General features: G+C 28.7%; 1 protein-coding gene across 1 annotated transcript in view; it reads left to right on the top strand.

Annotated features, from left to right (window-relative positions):
* The first annotated feature begins 4,691 nt into the window (after positions 1-4,691).
* LOC130673164 (elongation factor G, mitochondrial) overlaps positions 4,692-17,325 on the top strand; it is a 39,077-nt gene continuing 26,443 nt past the window's right edge. The window contains exons 1-2 of the mRNA XM_057478106.1: positions 4,692-4,923; positions 5,117-5,272. Of these exons, the coding sequence (XP_057334089.1) occupies positions 4,852-4,923; positions 5,117-5,272 (228 nt within the window). The 5' untranslated portion in view covers positions 4,692-4,851. The remainder of the gene's footprint in view (positions 4,924-5,116; positions 5,273-17,325) is intronic.

Raw genomic sequence — 17,325 nt, 5'->3', positions numbered from 1 at the left:
AATAAGAATAACAATATTAATATTAATATTAATATTAATAATAATAATAATAATAATAATAATAATAATAATAATAATAATAATAATAATAATAATAATAATAATAATAATAATAACGAGCCATCTGCAGTCACTACGTGAAATTCCAAGATTTCGGACTCTTTCAGAAGAGTTATTCTGAGTTGATAGAACTCTCAGTAGAAAATTTGTGCAGCTGTCAAAAGAGTCATTTAGAGTTTTTTAGAAAAATAATTGATTTCCTTAACACGTATTTTTCTTTGTACTTTGACAAAAATTGTTCAAGAAAACATTAATGTCATAGTGTAATACAAGATACCCCTGTATTACTATCAAAAATGGATTATTATCTCTCTGCTAACATTCAGCGAGTAACGCATTCCATGATTGCTTCAAGATCAGAATTTATAACTTCTAAAATAAGTATCTTACCAGGGACACTACAAAAGGTGGGCGCGATCTAGTGGTGAGCACTGAACTACTTCCGCTGCTGCTGCCTAGCATCATAACTATTAAATCAATAATCATTAGGATTAAATATATATTCATTAATCTCGAACAAATATATATATATATATATATATATATATATATATATATATATATATATATTCATTCTGAATGGATATATTTTTTTGTGTCTAAGTAATATTTATTAGAGTTGATATAATAATATGTTGTTTTAATATTTGGGGTTGCTGGCACTGTAAAATAATTTAGTTGTCTATTAAATAAATATTTTCTTAACTTAACCAAATGATTTTATTATCTTAGAGAGAGAATTATTAATGTCAACCAAATAGAGTCTATATTAAATCATTTATTAAAAATGAGAAAATAGATCATGTCAACGTAATAAAATTTAGTTGTCCTAAATCAATTTTCGTTTAATAGAATTTAACAAAACCAATTTAATTGCCGAAGAGGAATTTTTTTCGTGTATTAAAACTTCCTGTAGAAAATTTGTGCAGCTGTGAAAAGTGTTATTTGGAGTTTTTTATATTTATTAAAATGTAAAAAAAATATTCATGTTATTTTTTTTTAACTGTTGATTATTTCTGATTTTTAAATTTAAAAAAATTTAGAAATAGTATGAGTGTTTAAACACATGAGTGGAATTATCAAAAAATTTTTATAAATTTGATAAAAAAAAAAAAAATGTTTTTAATTACTTCTTTAGATTCCACCAGATGATTTATTATCTAACATGTTTAAGCCACAATTATATTTATATTTTAATATATGTATAAATAATTACCAGCCGTAACAAGTAATTGAAGTATCAATTATCGTCGGCATTATAAATTCGTCTCTTGACACTTAAGCTTCTAGCAACAAATTATTTTGCACACGGCAACGTAATCCGCCAAAAATTTTAATAAATATAAAAAACTCCAAATAACACTTTTGACAGCTGCACAAATTTTCTACAGGAAGTTTTAATGCACGAAAAAAATTCCTCTTCGGCAATTAAATTGGTTTTGTTAAATTCTATTAAACGAAAATTGATTTAGGACAACTTAATTTTATTACGTTGACATGATCTATTTTCTCATTTTTAATAAATAATTTAATAGACTATATTTGGTTGACATTAATAATTCTCTCTCTAAGATAATAAAATCATTTGGTTAAGTTAAGAAAATATTTATTTAATAGACAACTAAATTATTTTACAGTGCCAACAACCCCAAATATTAAAGCAACATATTATTATATCAACTCTAATAAATATTACTTAGACACAAAAAAATATATCCATTCAGAATAAATATATATATATATATATATATATTTGTTCGAGATTAATGAATATATATTTAATCCTAATGATTATTGATTTAATAGTTATGATGCTAGGCAGCAGCAGCGGAAGTAGTTCAGTGCTCACCACTAGATCGCGCCCACCTTTTGTAGTGTCCCTGGTAAGATACTTATTTCAGAAGTTATAAATTCTGATCTTGAAGCATTTATGGAATGCGTTACTCGCTGAATGTTAGCAGAGAGATGATAATCCATTTTTGATAGTAATACAGGGGTATCTTGTATTACACTATGACATTAATGTTTTCTTGAACAATTTTTGTCAAAGTACAAAGAAAAATACGTGTTAAGGAAATCAATTATTTTTCTAAAAAACTCTAAATGACTCTTTTGACAGCTGCACAAATTTTCTACTGAGAGTTCTATCAACTCAGAATAACTCTTCTGAAAGAGTCCGAAATCTTGGAATTACTCTGACTTTATACGTCAAATTAAAAGTTATTCCGAGTTTATAAGACTTTTTCAAACTTCGAAGAATGCTTGAACAGCTTTTTTTTTGATAATTTAAAATCACCATAAATTTACTGTGGAATCATGGTGAAATCACCACAAATTTACGGTGGAATCATGGTGAAATCACCACAAATTTACGGTGGAATCATGGTGAAATCACCATCAATTTACTGTGAAATCACCATTAATTCACTGTAAACTCGCAGTGAAATCACAGTGAAATCACTGTAAAATCATAGTGAAATCACCATAGTTTACTGTGAAATCATGGTGAAATCACCATAAATTTACTGTAGAATCATGGTGAAATCACCATAAATTTATTGTGAAATCATGGTGAAATCACCATTAATTCACTGTAAACTCGCAGTGAAATCACAGGGAAATCACTACTAAATCACAATGACAAAATGGCACAAAATCACTGTGAATTCACTATGAATTCACCGTAAACACACCGTAAACTCACGGTGAAAGTGAATTCACTGTGATTTCACTGTGATTTCACAGTGATTCCAAGTCCGCGAGGGTCGATCGCGGTTTTGAGAATGCCGCCGTAAATATTCGGCATTTATGCTCATGCCGTCAATTTACCGATGTAATTTGGTATTATCATGGTTAGATCGGCTAGTTTTTTTTACTATAGTACCTACTATAGTTATTTTTATTTTAATGTCAAGCTCTTAAAATCGATCAGAAGACTATTTTTTTTATGAGCATGACATTAAAATGAAAATAACTAGAAAACAAAGCAGAATTTGAAAAAACTTTATAAACAATAACTTCTGGTGAATAAAATTTTCTACAAAAAAGGTCCTATGATATTTTGTAATAGGTCTGATAATTTCGCCGGAAAACTAAAAAGATCTCAAAATTTAATATGAATTTGACTTCAACCTTAAATAACTTTTGAACAAATAGATTTATCAAAAAATGATAAGAAACTTTTTTTGTAGAGCATTCAATTATCTACAAAAATATGCCTGCCAATTATTCCTATGACGCATCTTTAGCTACTTATAAAAATTAGAAGACGTAAAAAAATTTTTTTCATTCTTTTGGAAAATAGAAAAGTGCGATGAGGAACCTCTTAATGTTAATATTAAGAGCTCTAATTTTCACAGGCGTCTTTTTTTATCTAAACAAAACTTTTAAATCACCCTAGTAAATATTCTGAATTTATTTCGTAAATTTTTGGTAAGAATTCATTCGACAAAAAAACTGGCCAAAATAACTTATAGCACAGTTTGCTTTAACAAAAGTTTCTTTGAATTTTTCGTCAAATTTTCGTCAACTTCGGATTTTTCCGTTTTTTACGACAATTTGTATGCAACTTGCTATTCAATTTGACGTAAATTTACTACCCGAATTAGAATGCAAATTTACTTCAAAAGTTGACTTGAAAAAAGTTGTCGTCAATTTTCAGGCAAATTTTATATTAATTTAATGTTAATTTGATTTGAAAAATTGTTAAGTATTTTTACCCTCAAATTGTAGACATTTTTATGTATAAATTTGCTTACCTTCTGAAAATGTAAGAAAGAACATTACCGACTTTTTTCTATCGTAAGAAATAACAAAATAGAAAAAAAAAACCTCTAAATTAAAGAAAAAAATTAACCGCAAATTTTTGTTTTCAACGTTTGCTGTGTAATTGTCGGAAAATTCGGACCGCAGATTTTAGGTCATTTTAACATCAAATTACTGTCAATTTCAAGCTAAAGTGGCTATTAGGGCATGTTCTAAAAATGACATCTCCGATTTTTCATAACTAAAGTACCCTAGTAGCCACTTTGCATTGAAATTGACAGTAATTTGAAATTGAAATTGCCTGAAATTTGCTGCCTGAATGTGCAGACAATTTAACGGCAAAAGTTGGAAAGAAAAATTTGCGGTTAATTTTTGCTCGATTTAGAATTAATTAAATTTTAATTTTATGACTGGTGCAATTGTGGATTCTGAAAGAGCATTTAGAGAGCAATTTTTTGGCAAATCAATCATTAAAAAATATCAAATTTCCGCGCCAACTTAATAGTGGTCAATAGAGGTAACTTTTTACTAGAAAAAAAAAGTCGGTAAGTTCGTTCTTACCATTTCAGAAGGTAAGCAAATTTATGCATAAAATTGTCTACAATTTGAGGTTAAAAATATACTTAACAATTTTTCTGAGTCAAATCAACAATAAATTAATGTAAAACTTTATCTGAAAATTGACGAAAAATTTTTTCTAGTCAACTTTTCAAGTGAATTTTCATTTTAATTCAGGTAGTAAATTTACGTCAAATTGTATAGCAAATTGTATATAAATTGTCGTCAAAAACGGAAAAGTCCGAAGTTGACGGAAATTTGACGGAAAAGTAAAGGAAACTTTTGTAAGTAAACTTTTGCTAAAGCAAAGTGTGCTTTGTGCTATTCGGGTAAGAACCACTTCGCAAGATGTTTTCTCTGGTTTGAATTTTTATGAGGTTATGACAAAACTAAGAAATCATAACACCGGTGTAACTGATTTAAAAAGTCAAGTGATTTTCAAAGTAAACGTGATATAAATATAACACGATGACTATATTATTGGTACTTAGACAACGAATGTGTGGTAATAGATTACCTGGACTGTCATCAAAATTTTTGGTAATTTTTTGATTAATAATTAAGGTTAAATGCAGGGTGGTATATTTTCAAAACTTTTTAATATCAAGTATAATAATATAAATAAATAAATTAAATTGCTCATTGTATACTTCTACGATTGGTTTATCATATATTTTAAATGATTATACTTCAACATTTCAGTGAAAATTATACATTGATCAAATTTTTACAGAATGTTCGGCTTATGTCATCTTACAAAAAGTATGCAGAGCATAAAAGTTTGGAAAAGATTCGTAATATAGGAATTTCCGCTCATATAGATTCTGGGAAAACAACATTAACAGAGCGAATCTTGTTTTATACTGGGAGAATATCGGAAATGCACGAGGTTTGTGGTTATAAATATACTATTATTTATGCATGTATAGTAGACTGATTCAAAAAGATCGGCTACTTTTTTTTCTGAAATTATACGAAAAACTTTGTTCGAGATGATAAAAAAAAAATCCGTTAAAGTTTACCCTGATTAAAAAAGTGAATTGAAAAGTATTGAAAATTATTTCAATTCTTTTCAATCCCTCGGCGGTTTTGGAAAGTATTGAATGGAATTGAAATTTCGATCGTTTGAATACTTTCCAATTCCAAAGTAGAATTCGGAAGTATTGAAAAGAATTCAATCTTTCATCATTTCAATACCTTCCAATATGGAATTATTTTGGTATTGAGAAGGATTCGGAAAGATTCAAAAATTTCAATTCATTTCAATCTTTTTCAATCCCACACATGACCCGAAATGTGAAATTATTTAGGCATTGAGAAGGATTCGGAAAGATTCAAAAATTTCAATTCATTTCAATCTTTTTCAATCCCACACATGACCCGAAATGTGAAATTATTTAGGCATTGAGAAGGATTCGGAAAGATTCAAAAATTTCAATTCATTTCAATCTTTTTCAATCCCACACATGACCCGAAATGTGAAATTATTTAGGTATTGAGAAGGATTCAGAAAGATTAAAAATATCAATTCATTTGAATCTTTTTTAATTCCTCGGAAGTTTAGAAATTCTTTTATTATTTTGGGATTGAAAAGTATTCATTTTATGTCAAAATGAAAACCTTGGGGTATAGAAAGTATTCGAAAGAATTCATTTCTCATCTTTTTCAATACTTTTCAATTCACTTTTTTAATCAGGGTAAGCTTTCAATATTAGTATTAACAACTGCCTCATCGCAATATTCGATTTCCCATTTAAATGACAGAGGAAAATTTTTTTTCTAATTTTGGAATTTTATCACTCACCAGGGAATCAGTGTATCAGAAATATCAATAAGTATTTTTGTTGAAAATTGAACGCTCTTCAAAAAAGGTGGATTATCATTTTTCGATAAATTTAATTTTTTAAAAGTTATTCAAGGTCAAAGTTGGATTCACAATAAATTTTAGCATTTTGACTTTTTCGGCGTAACTATCAGACTTATCGTAAAATATTGCAGGACCTTTTTTGTAGATCATTTTATTTCCTAAAAATTATCTATACTAAAGTTTCCGAAATTTTCGAAAGTTCTTTAGTTATTTGCGTTTAAAAGTGAGTAAACAAAATCGACCAGAATATGATTTCTTGGGACGAATTAATATTTAAATGCAAATAACTAAAAAGCTTTCAGGAATTTAAAAAATTTGTAAAAAATAAGTTGTAGGATTCTCTGGTGAGTAATGAAGTTCCAAACTCTAAAAAAAATATTTGTCTATATTATTTAAGGAGGTTCGCGCGTTTCTTATGGTTATCGAAAATTCCAACTTTAAGATTTGAAATTTTACATTTTTAAAGATGAATGTACATCTACTATTGAAATTATTTGAGGATTTACCATATAGTTATTGAGAAAAAAACGATTAAAAACCGTGTTTTTTCAATCCTTATACATGGGCTTTTATGACAGAAACACTATGGCCCTAGCAATATGAATTTTTTTCGCTGTCAACTGTCCAATTTGAGCTCTCAACAACTGATATAAAGAAGTTGAATAAGTGTACAGTCAAATTATATATTTAAAAGTTATTGCTATCGTTAAAAACAATGAGAAAAATTAAGTTGAAAAAATTATTTTAGTGGTTAATAAGTTGAGGTGTCATAGAGAATAGATGCCTTGGTAACGCTGCCAGAGACAGCTGTTATGTGGCGCCAATTTTAAAAACATAAGAAATGAAAAAAATTTTTTTTAGTCTCCTCGGTAAAAACTCCAATTTGTGAGTAAACATAAAATATCATAAGACAATTTTAGCAATAAGTATTTTGCTCCATTTTTAAATAAAGAGAAATTATTTATTTAAACTTTTGCTAAACACCTGACTTTAGCGGTTATAAACGTTCACACACATGTCCACATATACCTATTAAAAAGCACTGTTGCCATATCTTACACGGAGAAAAATGTTGGTTCAAAATCTACTAATTTTTATTATGCTGTCGACGAAACTTGAAACAGTAAGGGAAGCATCCACAAAATTATTATGCTCTTATGAAAAGTTATTATGCCGCATCACAATTATTATAATGTATGGAAGTAATTTTTATTAAATCTTATCGATAAGTGTCTCGCGCGTAGTAAGTATTATGATACAGCATAATAATTTTTCGTATGAGCATAATAATTTTGTGGATGCTTCCCTTACTGTTTCAAGTTTCGTCGACAGCATAATAAAAATTAGTAGGTTTTGAACCAACATTTTTCTCCGTGTATTTAAAATTTTTACTACGGAAGTATTTTAAATATTTTAAGTTATTAAATACTAATAAATGTGTGCAAGTAAAGTACAAATAATTTTTATAATTAAAAGAAAAAGAATTTTAATCATATTTTTGTCAGATGAAAAAATGAAAAAGCTTAGTTGTTTTTTAGAGTCAGTTAGTATCGCTTGAACTTCCTTAAATGGGAAATCGAAAATTGCGATAAGGCGGGTGTTGATACTGAAATTGAGAGTTCAAACTTTAACAGTATTTTTTTTTTATCATCTCGAACAATATTTTCCGTATAATTAAAAAAAAAAAGAAATTGTCGATTTTTTTTTAACAGTCTAATCGATACAAATTAGACTGTGCCAAATAATATCGATATTTTATTTTTCGATCGCCTACAAAAATTACGTCAAACGCAACATAAAAAAATTTAAAAAATTGGGTATCAAAGTGAGCCCTCCAACTCAATTACAAAACGTCTTCGCTTAGATAAGATTTGCCATTTAAATGACGAGAAAATTTCTCTCTAATTCTAAAATTTCACTTCTCGTCAACGGATCAATAAATTAAAACTACCATAACATATTTTAGCAGAGAATCAAATGCTCTACAGAAAAAGGTAATTCGGCAGCCGAAATGAAAGTAGATTTCTCGTAATATGTTCATTATTGAACCGCTAATAGTATATTGTACAACTAGTGCGGTAATCGACAACACCGCACGAATTGAAAACAGTTTTTTTTATCATTAATGCAATATAAGTACTATCTTAGTGCTCGCTGTTTTATTCTCCAAGTAGCTTTTTGCTGATTCAACTGTTGCCGCGACATTTTTGTGGGTTAAACGATAATCTGCATGCGACAAGAAGTAAATTTGAGTGCGACAAAAAAAAAATTAAATATAAATAACATTCCAAAATCACTTTTGTAAATGTAATTGATCGTTATTTAAAATTTTTTTTGTTAAACTTTTTTAAAAATCATTGGTCATTTGAAAAACAATAGTGACTTTTGTTTTATTATGTAAACTATTAAAAATTTGTTTTTCTTGTTTTGTATCTAATGATCATGTAAAATATAATTTTTCTTCATGTAATTAACTTATAAAAAAATTTAACGAAATTCATTTAAAATCCAGAAATTTTTTTTTTTTTTAGTAGGTACCCTATTTTGCCTGCAAAAATGAAATTTTTTTTTTTTTTCAACGGTAACTTAAAAATAGTTATAAAAAAACTAAGGTCATTAATTTAACAAACATGTATTTTAAAAATAACACATATACATAAAAAATATCTTGAATATTTTTAAAAGTTATTTAGTTAAAATATTTTAATTTTACAGAAAAACTTATAATTTTAAACATTATTTACAACATAAAAAAAATTTTTTTTTTAAATATTTTTAAACATCTAAGTTTGTTCGATTAAATCTCTAAGAAATATTACAAACTTACTAGAAAAAAATTTTGTTAAAAATCCTCAACTTAAATTGATTAATGAACCTAGTGCTAACAATGAAAAAAAATATACATATATATATACAAAATATTTTACATATTTTAAAAAAATTACTAACTTTAAATATTTATATTTTTAGAAACTAAAAAAATTTCTATTTTTAAATTTTTAAACAACTTATTTCAATGTAGAAAAGAAAGTTAAAATTAATGCTTACAATTACGGACAATAAAATTAATCAAATTATTATCACTACATTTGTCAAGTACACTGGTCACAGAAATTAAGGGATAGAAAAAAAATCCGAAATTTTTAGGTGATTTTCAACATGCTGTAACTCGGTGAAAAATGGTCGTATAAGAAAATTAAAGAAAGCAAATTGTAGCTTTAAGTTTCTAGTTTTCTGATCTGGAGCTCAAAATTTTTTATCATGTACGGTTCCGGAGTAATCATAAGAAAACCAACGAAAAAAAAATTTTTAAAATTTTTGCTGGTCTTTCAATACCTCTATGGGCATCAATAAATTTTTTTGAATAATCCGACCGTATGACTTTTCTAGAAAATTTTATGCCCTTTAATTTGGCGGCCTGAAAAAGTCTCTACGACAATTTGGCGCCGAGTTATCATTGATCAAAGCAAAAAAGTCCATTTTGGATTTGATAATCAATAACTTCGGATGTATTGGTCGTACAGAGAATGAAAGCAGGGTTTTGAAAACTGGAAAACATTTTCTATAAGGCAAAATTAGAGGCATTCGATAGAAAAATTTTTTTTAAAGCGATATTGTTTAGTATAAAACAGGTCAAAATTCACAAATTTAAGGATATTCGGAAATCTTGCTATAACTTTGGATATAACGGATGAACAAAGGATATCTTCGTCTTTTTTTCAACCTCAAAGTGTCCTGAAAAAACTCTGAAAATTTCAAATCGCTGCGATTTTTCTTTCTTAGTGCCCCGAAGCTATAAATTTATCGATTTTGTCAAAAATCACCATAATTGGTAGTTTCTCGGTTTTTGTTCATTTTTTCGATTTGAAAATGTTTTTTTTTACCGATAACCTTCATTTCCTTGATCAAAAAAATTTACTATCGAAAAAAATTGAAAAAACAAAAAATTTTGAAAAAAATTTTTTTTTCAAAATTTTTCTTTGTGTTGTATCCGCAATGATTTATCATTGTCCAAAAAAATTCCTCAATTTTTTTTTACCGCTGTAACTGCATCTGCTTTAAATGTCAACTTAACAAACATACACTTTGGGTAACGGTAATGCCGGCGGAAAGAAAAATTGGAGGAATTTTTTTTGACAATGATAAATCATTGCGGATACAACAAAAAGAAAAATTTTGAAAAAAAAAATTTTTTTTCAAAATTTTTTCTTTTTTCAATTTCTTTCGACAATCAATCTTTTTGATCAAGGAAATGAAGGTTAATGGTAAAAAAAACATTTTCAAATCGAAAAATGAACAAAAACCGAGAAACTACCAATTATGGTGATTTTTGACAAAATCGATAAATTTAAAGCTTCGGGGCACTAAGAAAGAAAAATCGCAGCGATTTGAAATTTTCAGGGTTTTTTCAGGACACTTTGAGGTTGAAAAAAAGACGAAGATATCCTTTGTTCATCCGTTATATCCAAAGTTATAGCAAGATTTCCGAATATCCTTAAATTTGTGAATTTTGACCTGTTTTATACTAAACAATATCGCTTTAAAAAAAATTTTTCTATCGAATGCCTCTAATTTTGCCTTATAGAAAATGTTTTCCAGTTTTCAAAACCCTGCTTTCATTCTCTGTACGACCAATACATCCGAAGTTATTGATTATCAAAGCCAAAATGGACTTTTTTGCTTTGATCAATGATAACTCGGCGCCAAATTGTCGTAGAGACTTTTTCAGGCCGCCAAATTAAAAGGAATAAAATTTTCTAGAAAAGTCGTACGGTCGGATTGTTCAAAAAAATTTATTGACGCCCATAGAGGTATTGAAAGACCAGCAAAAATTTTGAAAATTTTTTTTTCGTTGATTTTTTTATGATTACCCCGGAACCGTACATGATAAAAAATTTTGAGCTCCAGATCTGAAAACTAGAAACTTGAGGCTACAATTTGCTTTTTTAATTTTCTTATACGACCATTTTTCACCGAGTTACAGCATGTTGAAAATCACCTAAAAATTTCGGATTTTTTTTCTATCCCTTAATTTCTGTGACCAGTGTATTATACTAATGCACTCTGGCGGTAACTCTGGACAATTTTCGTACGTCGATTTGAATACAGATTCCGAAATATCCAACAACTTTCGTCTCTTCAGTGAAAGTTCAAACCGATGTTGGATAGTAGTGGCATAAATCAGATAGTTTACTACAATTTCTTCTGACACAATAAATTCCTTTAATTTTTGATTGCACGTAAACTTGACCAACGTGTTAATGCTAGCGGTTGCAATACCATAAGCTGTAACCGTCGTTTCATCAATTGAATCCCTATCATCCTTTTCAGTTCTTCTTCACATTGCTCCTTGAAACATTTAGGTTGGCAATCACTATTGATTGCGTTTATAATATTTTCTGGCACATGTAAGTTCAAATCAAGCAGAACAACAATTTTCTTGATGAACAATCTCCCAATAAAATGATAAATATCAACAACTTTTGAATAGCTTAGTTGCCGAATAGGGTCATCCAGAGATTGATAATAACTCAAATAATGAACAATTATTTCCATAAAAGTTTGTGTCCCATATAATGTATTAACATCACGTTCAGGTTTAATTAACGCTTCAATATTTAAGGTCTCCTCGTTAACTTTTAATGTAACATCATACTTGTTAAAATTATTATCACTGGACTCTATTAAAAGATTGATTATTTTTTTCACTTTTTGGATATCTGCGTCATTAAGCATTGGAGAGTTGTATAGATTGTAAGCTATACCAAGGACAGCATCAAATTTGATATAATTATCTATTGAAAAACCAGTTTTTGAAACCATTTCGACGGCATCGACGTCCAAGTTCATTATTAACGTTAGCAAAATCCGTAACTTGCACCTTAGATCCGGACTTTTCAGTAACTCTGGATACTTGTCAACAACAAATTTAATTACTCCTTCGCGCTCATTTTCTGCTGCCACATGGATAATACACACTCCTATAGCCGTCCAGTCAGGTTTTTTTGATAAAAAATTAATGACTTCACTAAAAAGTTCTAAGTCACCTTCTTTGATAACAGGCTTCGAAATTTTGTGTAACTCAGAAATCATTTTTACGAATTTATTGTAAATTGTAACTTTATAATTATTTTTAGCTGTCACTATATTCACAGAGAACCAACTTGTTGCACTGAGAATTGAAACTTAATTGAGTTACAAAATTATTTCAGTTCTTTTATATGCTCGATCAACAATAGGACTAATGATCAACAGTTCCCCTTCTCTTCAAATTGATCAAGGATAATTTTAAGTATTGGAAAACGTAATGACTTAAGTTAAAAAGAATTATATTAATGAGATTGTCCGGGGCTAATTATAAGTAATTACCATAAATTTCGGTAGTTAAAATAAATGTATACTTTAGTTGTTTTGTGAAAACAATGCAGGTTTAGATGGACAGCTACCCTAGTCTACCTGGAACTATACAGCTTCATTATAAATAGATTAGGATAACGTGATTTTGTAGGGGTAGTACATCATTATATATATATATATATATATATATGTGTCGGAGATGAAACAATAAAATGAGGTTTTTTCAATGGCACGGGAAATTCCCAATACTTAGTCGAGACTAATTTTTATAGTAGTAATTAAATAATAAAATTTAAGTTCTAGTTGATTACAACTTAAACAGATTATGTTCATTGCGGGAGGCTTAGGCTCGCTGTAACATTTGTTCACCAAACGTAGTCACGGTCACAGAATGAGTATAGTAAGACACAGAAGAAAATATTACAAGATGACATTTTGTGATAAGTCTAATGGTTTCACCGGAAAAGTAAAAAGATCTCAAAATTTACTATTAATTTGATTTCAAGCTCAAATAACTTTCGAACAGATGGATTTATCAAAAAATGATAAGAGATTTGTAGAGCGTTCTTTGTAGAGCTTTCAATTTTCTACAAAAACATTCATTGTACATAAAAATCTGTTGATTGATTTGTGAGCTAGAAAATTATAAAAAAAAAAGTGTGTGTGTGTCAGCTCCGACGCACGGTTGGAGTTTACTCCTTCAGATCGACTGTCTAAATAGGCACAGAAAAGGCTTACTAGTCTAAAAATAAGATTCATACCATATCAAATGGTAAATAAACGAATCAATGAAGATACCTAAATAATGTATTGCTGCACGACTCTTAATCGGAAGCATTAGAGTGGGCTTTACGATCGAAAAATTCAGTTTGCCTTTTTTTCTCTACTGATTTTACTGTTTTATTCTTGTTAGTCCGCAGAGCTTAACCAAGTTACACATCATCGGATAGAGAATACAATAAGAATTAATTTTATTATTTATAAAGACCAATTTGATGTATTAAACTACTAAAAAAACATCAAAATGTAAAAAAAAAAATTTCCCGTCAAGCAGTAGAAAATGTGTCCGTAACCCGTAAACACAAACACTCGAGAAAAAAGCCATTATTTGGATCACTTCTTTTTTAAAAGATTATTTTAGGGCCGAAGGAAAAGTGTGTCATAAATTGGCCATCGAATTCGGCCCCGTTCAATTATAATTATTAAAAAGAACTTAACTAATTTTGTATATTTGTATATGTTTTTTACGGTTCCGTCACTCGTAATCCGAAGACATTAAATCCGCGACAAAATATCCGAAGTGTTTAATATAATTTCACGTACTATTTGAGTGTGTGATATTAAAAATAGATCAACACATATGCTTAAAATCGTACTGTGCCCTTTTTTCACAGATTTTGGGTGGGTATTATTTTGGAAATAATTATGTTTGCTCAAGCATGATCATGCCTGAATATTTGCCAGCCATGAGCATGCGTGATCATGCATGAGAGAGCTACGCATGAAAATTAAAGCATATTTGAAGAGCTTTCGGATGAATTTTATAGAAAGTCGATAAGTTATCACGTTTGAAAGATATTAAAGAAAGAATAAGTAGAAATATGAATTTTGGACATTTTGAAAATTTTGAAATGCTATAACTTCTAAACTAATCAACCGATTGAGCTCATTTTCAAACTCGAACAAGTCACCCACAAAATACGTGTACTAAGTTTCAAGGCGATCGGTTTAAAATTGTGGCTATAATCAAAGTGAAAACCTGCATAAAATTAGTTTTTATAATATTTTGTAAATGTTCAAAACCATTTATCTACTAGAAAAAATGGTCCAATCAATGAGCTGTATAGTCAAAATTGTAGGCAATCGAACGAGCTTTCACATAAAACAAACAAAAATAAGCTATCTCTTTCCGTTGGAAAGTTACATCCAGTTAAATGAGTAAAGAAATTTTTTTTGGAAAATTTACAAAATTTCAATTACACGGAAAAAAATAAATAGAACTGGCTACCATGTCAGATAGTAGTCAGTGCCATCTGTAGAAAAAAAAATTGAAATAGCAGTGGCTCCTATCTACGTAGTACTGGCTACTCTCTACATTGTACTCAGCGCCATGTCGGATGTTGCTCACTACTATCCTACATATTACACTCTTACATATTGCCCAGTTCTATGTACATAGCAGTCAGTCGTATGTCAGATAGCAAAGGTTACTTTTTAAACATATTACCCACTGCTATCTGCAGATAGCGCCTGCGTCTATTTTTACATATTGCTGGTTACTGTGTATCATAGTAGAGACTTCTATGTAAGATAGCAATGAGTACTATCAGAGATATTTTTTTCCGTAACGACTTGAATAACTTTTTTTTAGGGATGGCGCAGGTATTTATTATTGACAGCGAACAAATAAAATTATTATCATAACTAAAGTAATTATGAATTATTCAACTACATTTGCGTATTTAATTATATAATTATATCATATGAGTTAGTTAATTAATGAACACTGTTGTAATAATAATAATATAAATGCATGCCAGGACTGGTTGGTGGTTAGGATGTTGGAAAAATACGCATATTTAAAAATATAACAATATTTTTATTTGTCACAGCACAAAATATCACTGGGTTACAAATTAAATCGTTCATTTAATTTATCAATACTGTTAAATGTCTGAGCTCATAAATACGTAAATGATTGAATACGAATTATTGAATTGAGCTCGAGTAAACAAATTAAAATAATTAAGTTGAGTTTAATTGAACAATGAGTTGCTCGCAAAAATGTCAGAATGAAAATTAACGTGAAATCAGAGGTTACCGAGCGAAGTTAATTATTGAACACATTAATTACTATTTTTAATAGCACTGAATGCATAACTAATTTAGTTATTGAGTTTTAATAATAATAATCACTTGATTCAATTGAATTTAATGAGCTCATAATAAATTACACTGATTCTAATTTATTTGTTGAACACGTGGTAGCATGATTGCAGAGGCTACTGAGCGAAAAATAACTTTTAATTTAATTAAGAAATTGAGCATAATGATAATCAAATAAATAATAAAACTGAGTCTTTTATTTTGATGAACACTTGAATTAATTTATAAAAGAGTAGTTAAGCACCTGTACGATTTTCCGTTGAATTAACCTCCTCAGGAACAGGTTGTAAATCACTGGAATGCTTGATGTTTTTATTATTTATTTTCTGAGCTCGGGTGCTCGCAATGATAAAAATAATTATATTTTTATAGAGAGTTATAAACCCTTAATGTAATTAATTAATTACTTTTATTTATTTACTCGAGATGAGTGCAAATTTAATTGATTATAAAAAACACGTGGTGTCACTTGAAATTATATGAACGCAAGATTAATGGCGTCGGTCTTCTCGACACGAGGCAGCAAAATACGATGTGCATGCGTCGCACTGCGCAAGTCAAGTTTTTATTGCCAGACACTAGACCCCATTAGGTGCTGCCTCTATTTGCCGGAAGTGCAACTAAATTCAAATTTGAATGTAGTTGTGATTACGCCACAAACACTTAAATTTTAAATGTTATTTTATAAAATAAATTTTTTTCATTTATGATAATAAATTTATTATAATAATAATTATTATAAATTTATTACCATAAATGAAAAAAACTTATTTTATGAGACAACATTCAAAATTCAAGTGTTCATTAATTATAATTAATAATTGTAATTGAATAATTATAATAATTATTATTATGATAAATTTATTATCATAATTGAGAAAAATTTATTTTATAAAATAACATTTAAAATTTAAGTGTTCATTAATTAACTAACTCATATGATATAATTATATAATTAAATACGCAAATGTAGTTGAATAATTCATAATTACTTTAGTTATGATAATAATTTTATTTGTTCGCTGTCAATAATAAATACCTGCGCCATCCCTAAAAAAAAGTTATTCAAGTCGTTACGGAAAAAAATATCTCTGATAGTACTCATTGCTATCTTACATAGAAGTCTCTACTATGATACACAGTAACCAGCAATATGTAAAAATAGACGCAGGCGCTATCTGCAGATAGCAGTGGGTAATATGTTTAAAAAGTAACCTTTGCTATCTGACATACGACTGACTGCTATGTACATAGAACTGGGCAATATGTAAGAGTGTAATATGTAGGATAGTAGTGAGCAACATCCGACATGGCGCTGAGTACAATGTAGAGAGTAGCCAGTACTACGTAGATAGGAGCCACTGCTATTTCAATTTTTTTTTCTACAGATGGCACTGACTACTATCTGACATGGTAGCCAGTTCTATTTATTTTTTTCCGTGTAACCATAACTTCTAAACTTATTGGCCGAATTGGCTTATCTTCGAACTCATCCAAGGTAATCGTCCATAGAATAAGTATACCAAGTTTCATTATGATCGGTGTAGAATTGCGGACGCTATCGTTAGAGAACGGCGCGTTATATTGTGTATATATATATATATATATATATATATATATATATATATATATATATATATATATATATATATATTGTTACGTAATTTCTTAATATACTCAATTAAACTCAATAATTACTCAAAATTCTTACTCAATAAATTTACTCCAAAAACTCAAAACTCAAATTACACGAAATTGGGCTACGTTAAACTTCGCCCACCAATCATCTCTCTCATCTCCTCCAGATCCTGACGGGCGCTAGCCGATTTTTA

The sequence above is a fragment of the Microplitis mediator genome, chromosome 8 (genome assembly GCF_029852145.1).
Source record: "Microplitis mediator isolate UGA2020A chromosome 8, iyMicMedi2.1, whole genome shotgun sequence".
NCBI classification, from domain to species: domain Eukaryota; kingdom Metazoa; phylum Arthropoda; class Insecta; order Hymenoptera; family Braconidae; genus Microplitis; species Microplitis mediator.
This window is presented reverse-complemented; position numbering and strand designations above follow the sequence as displayed.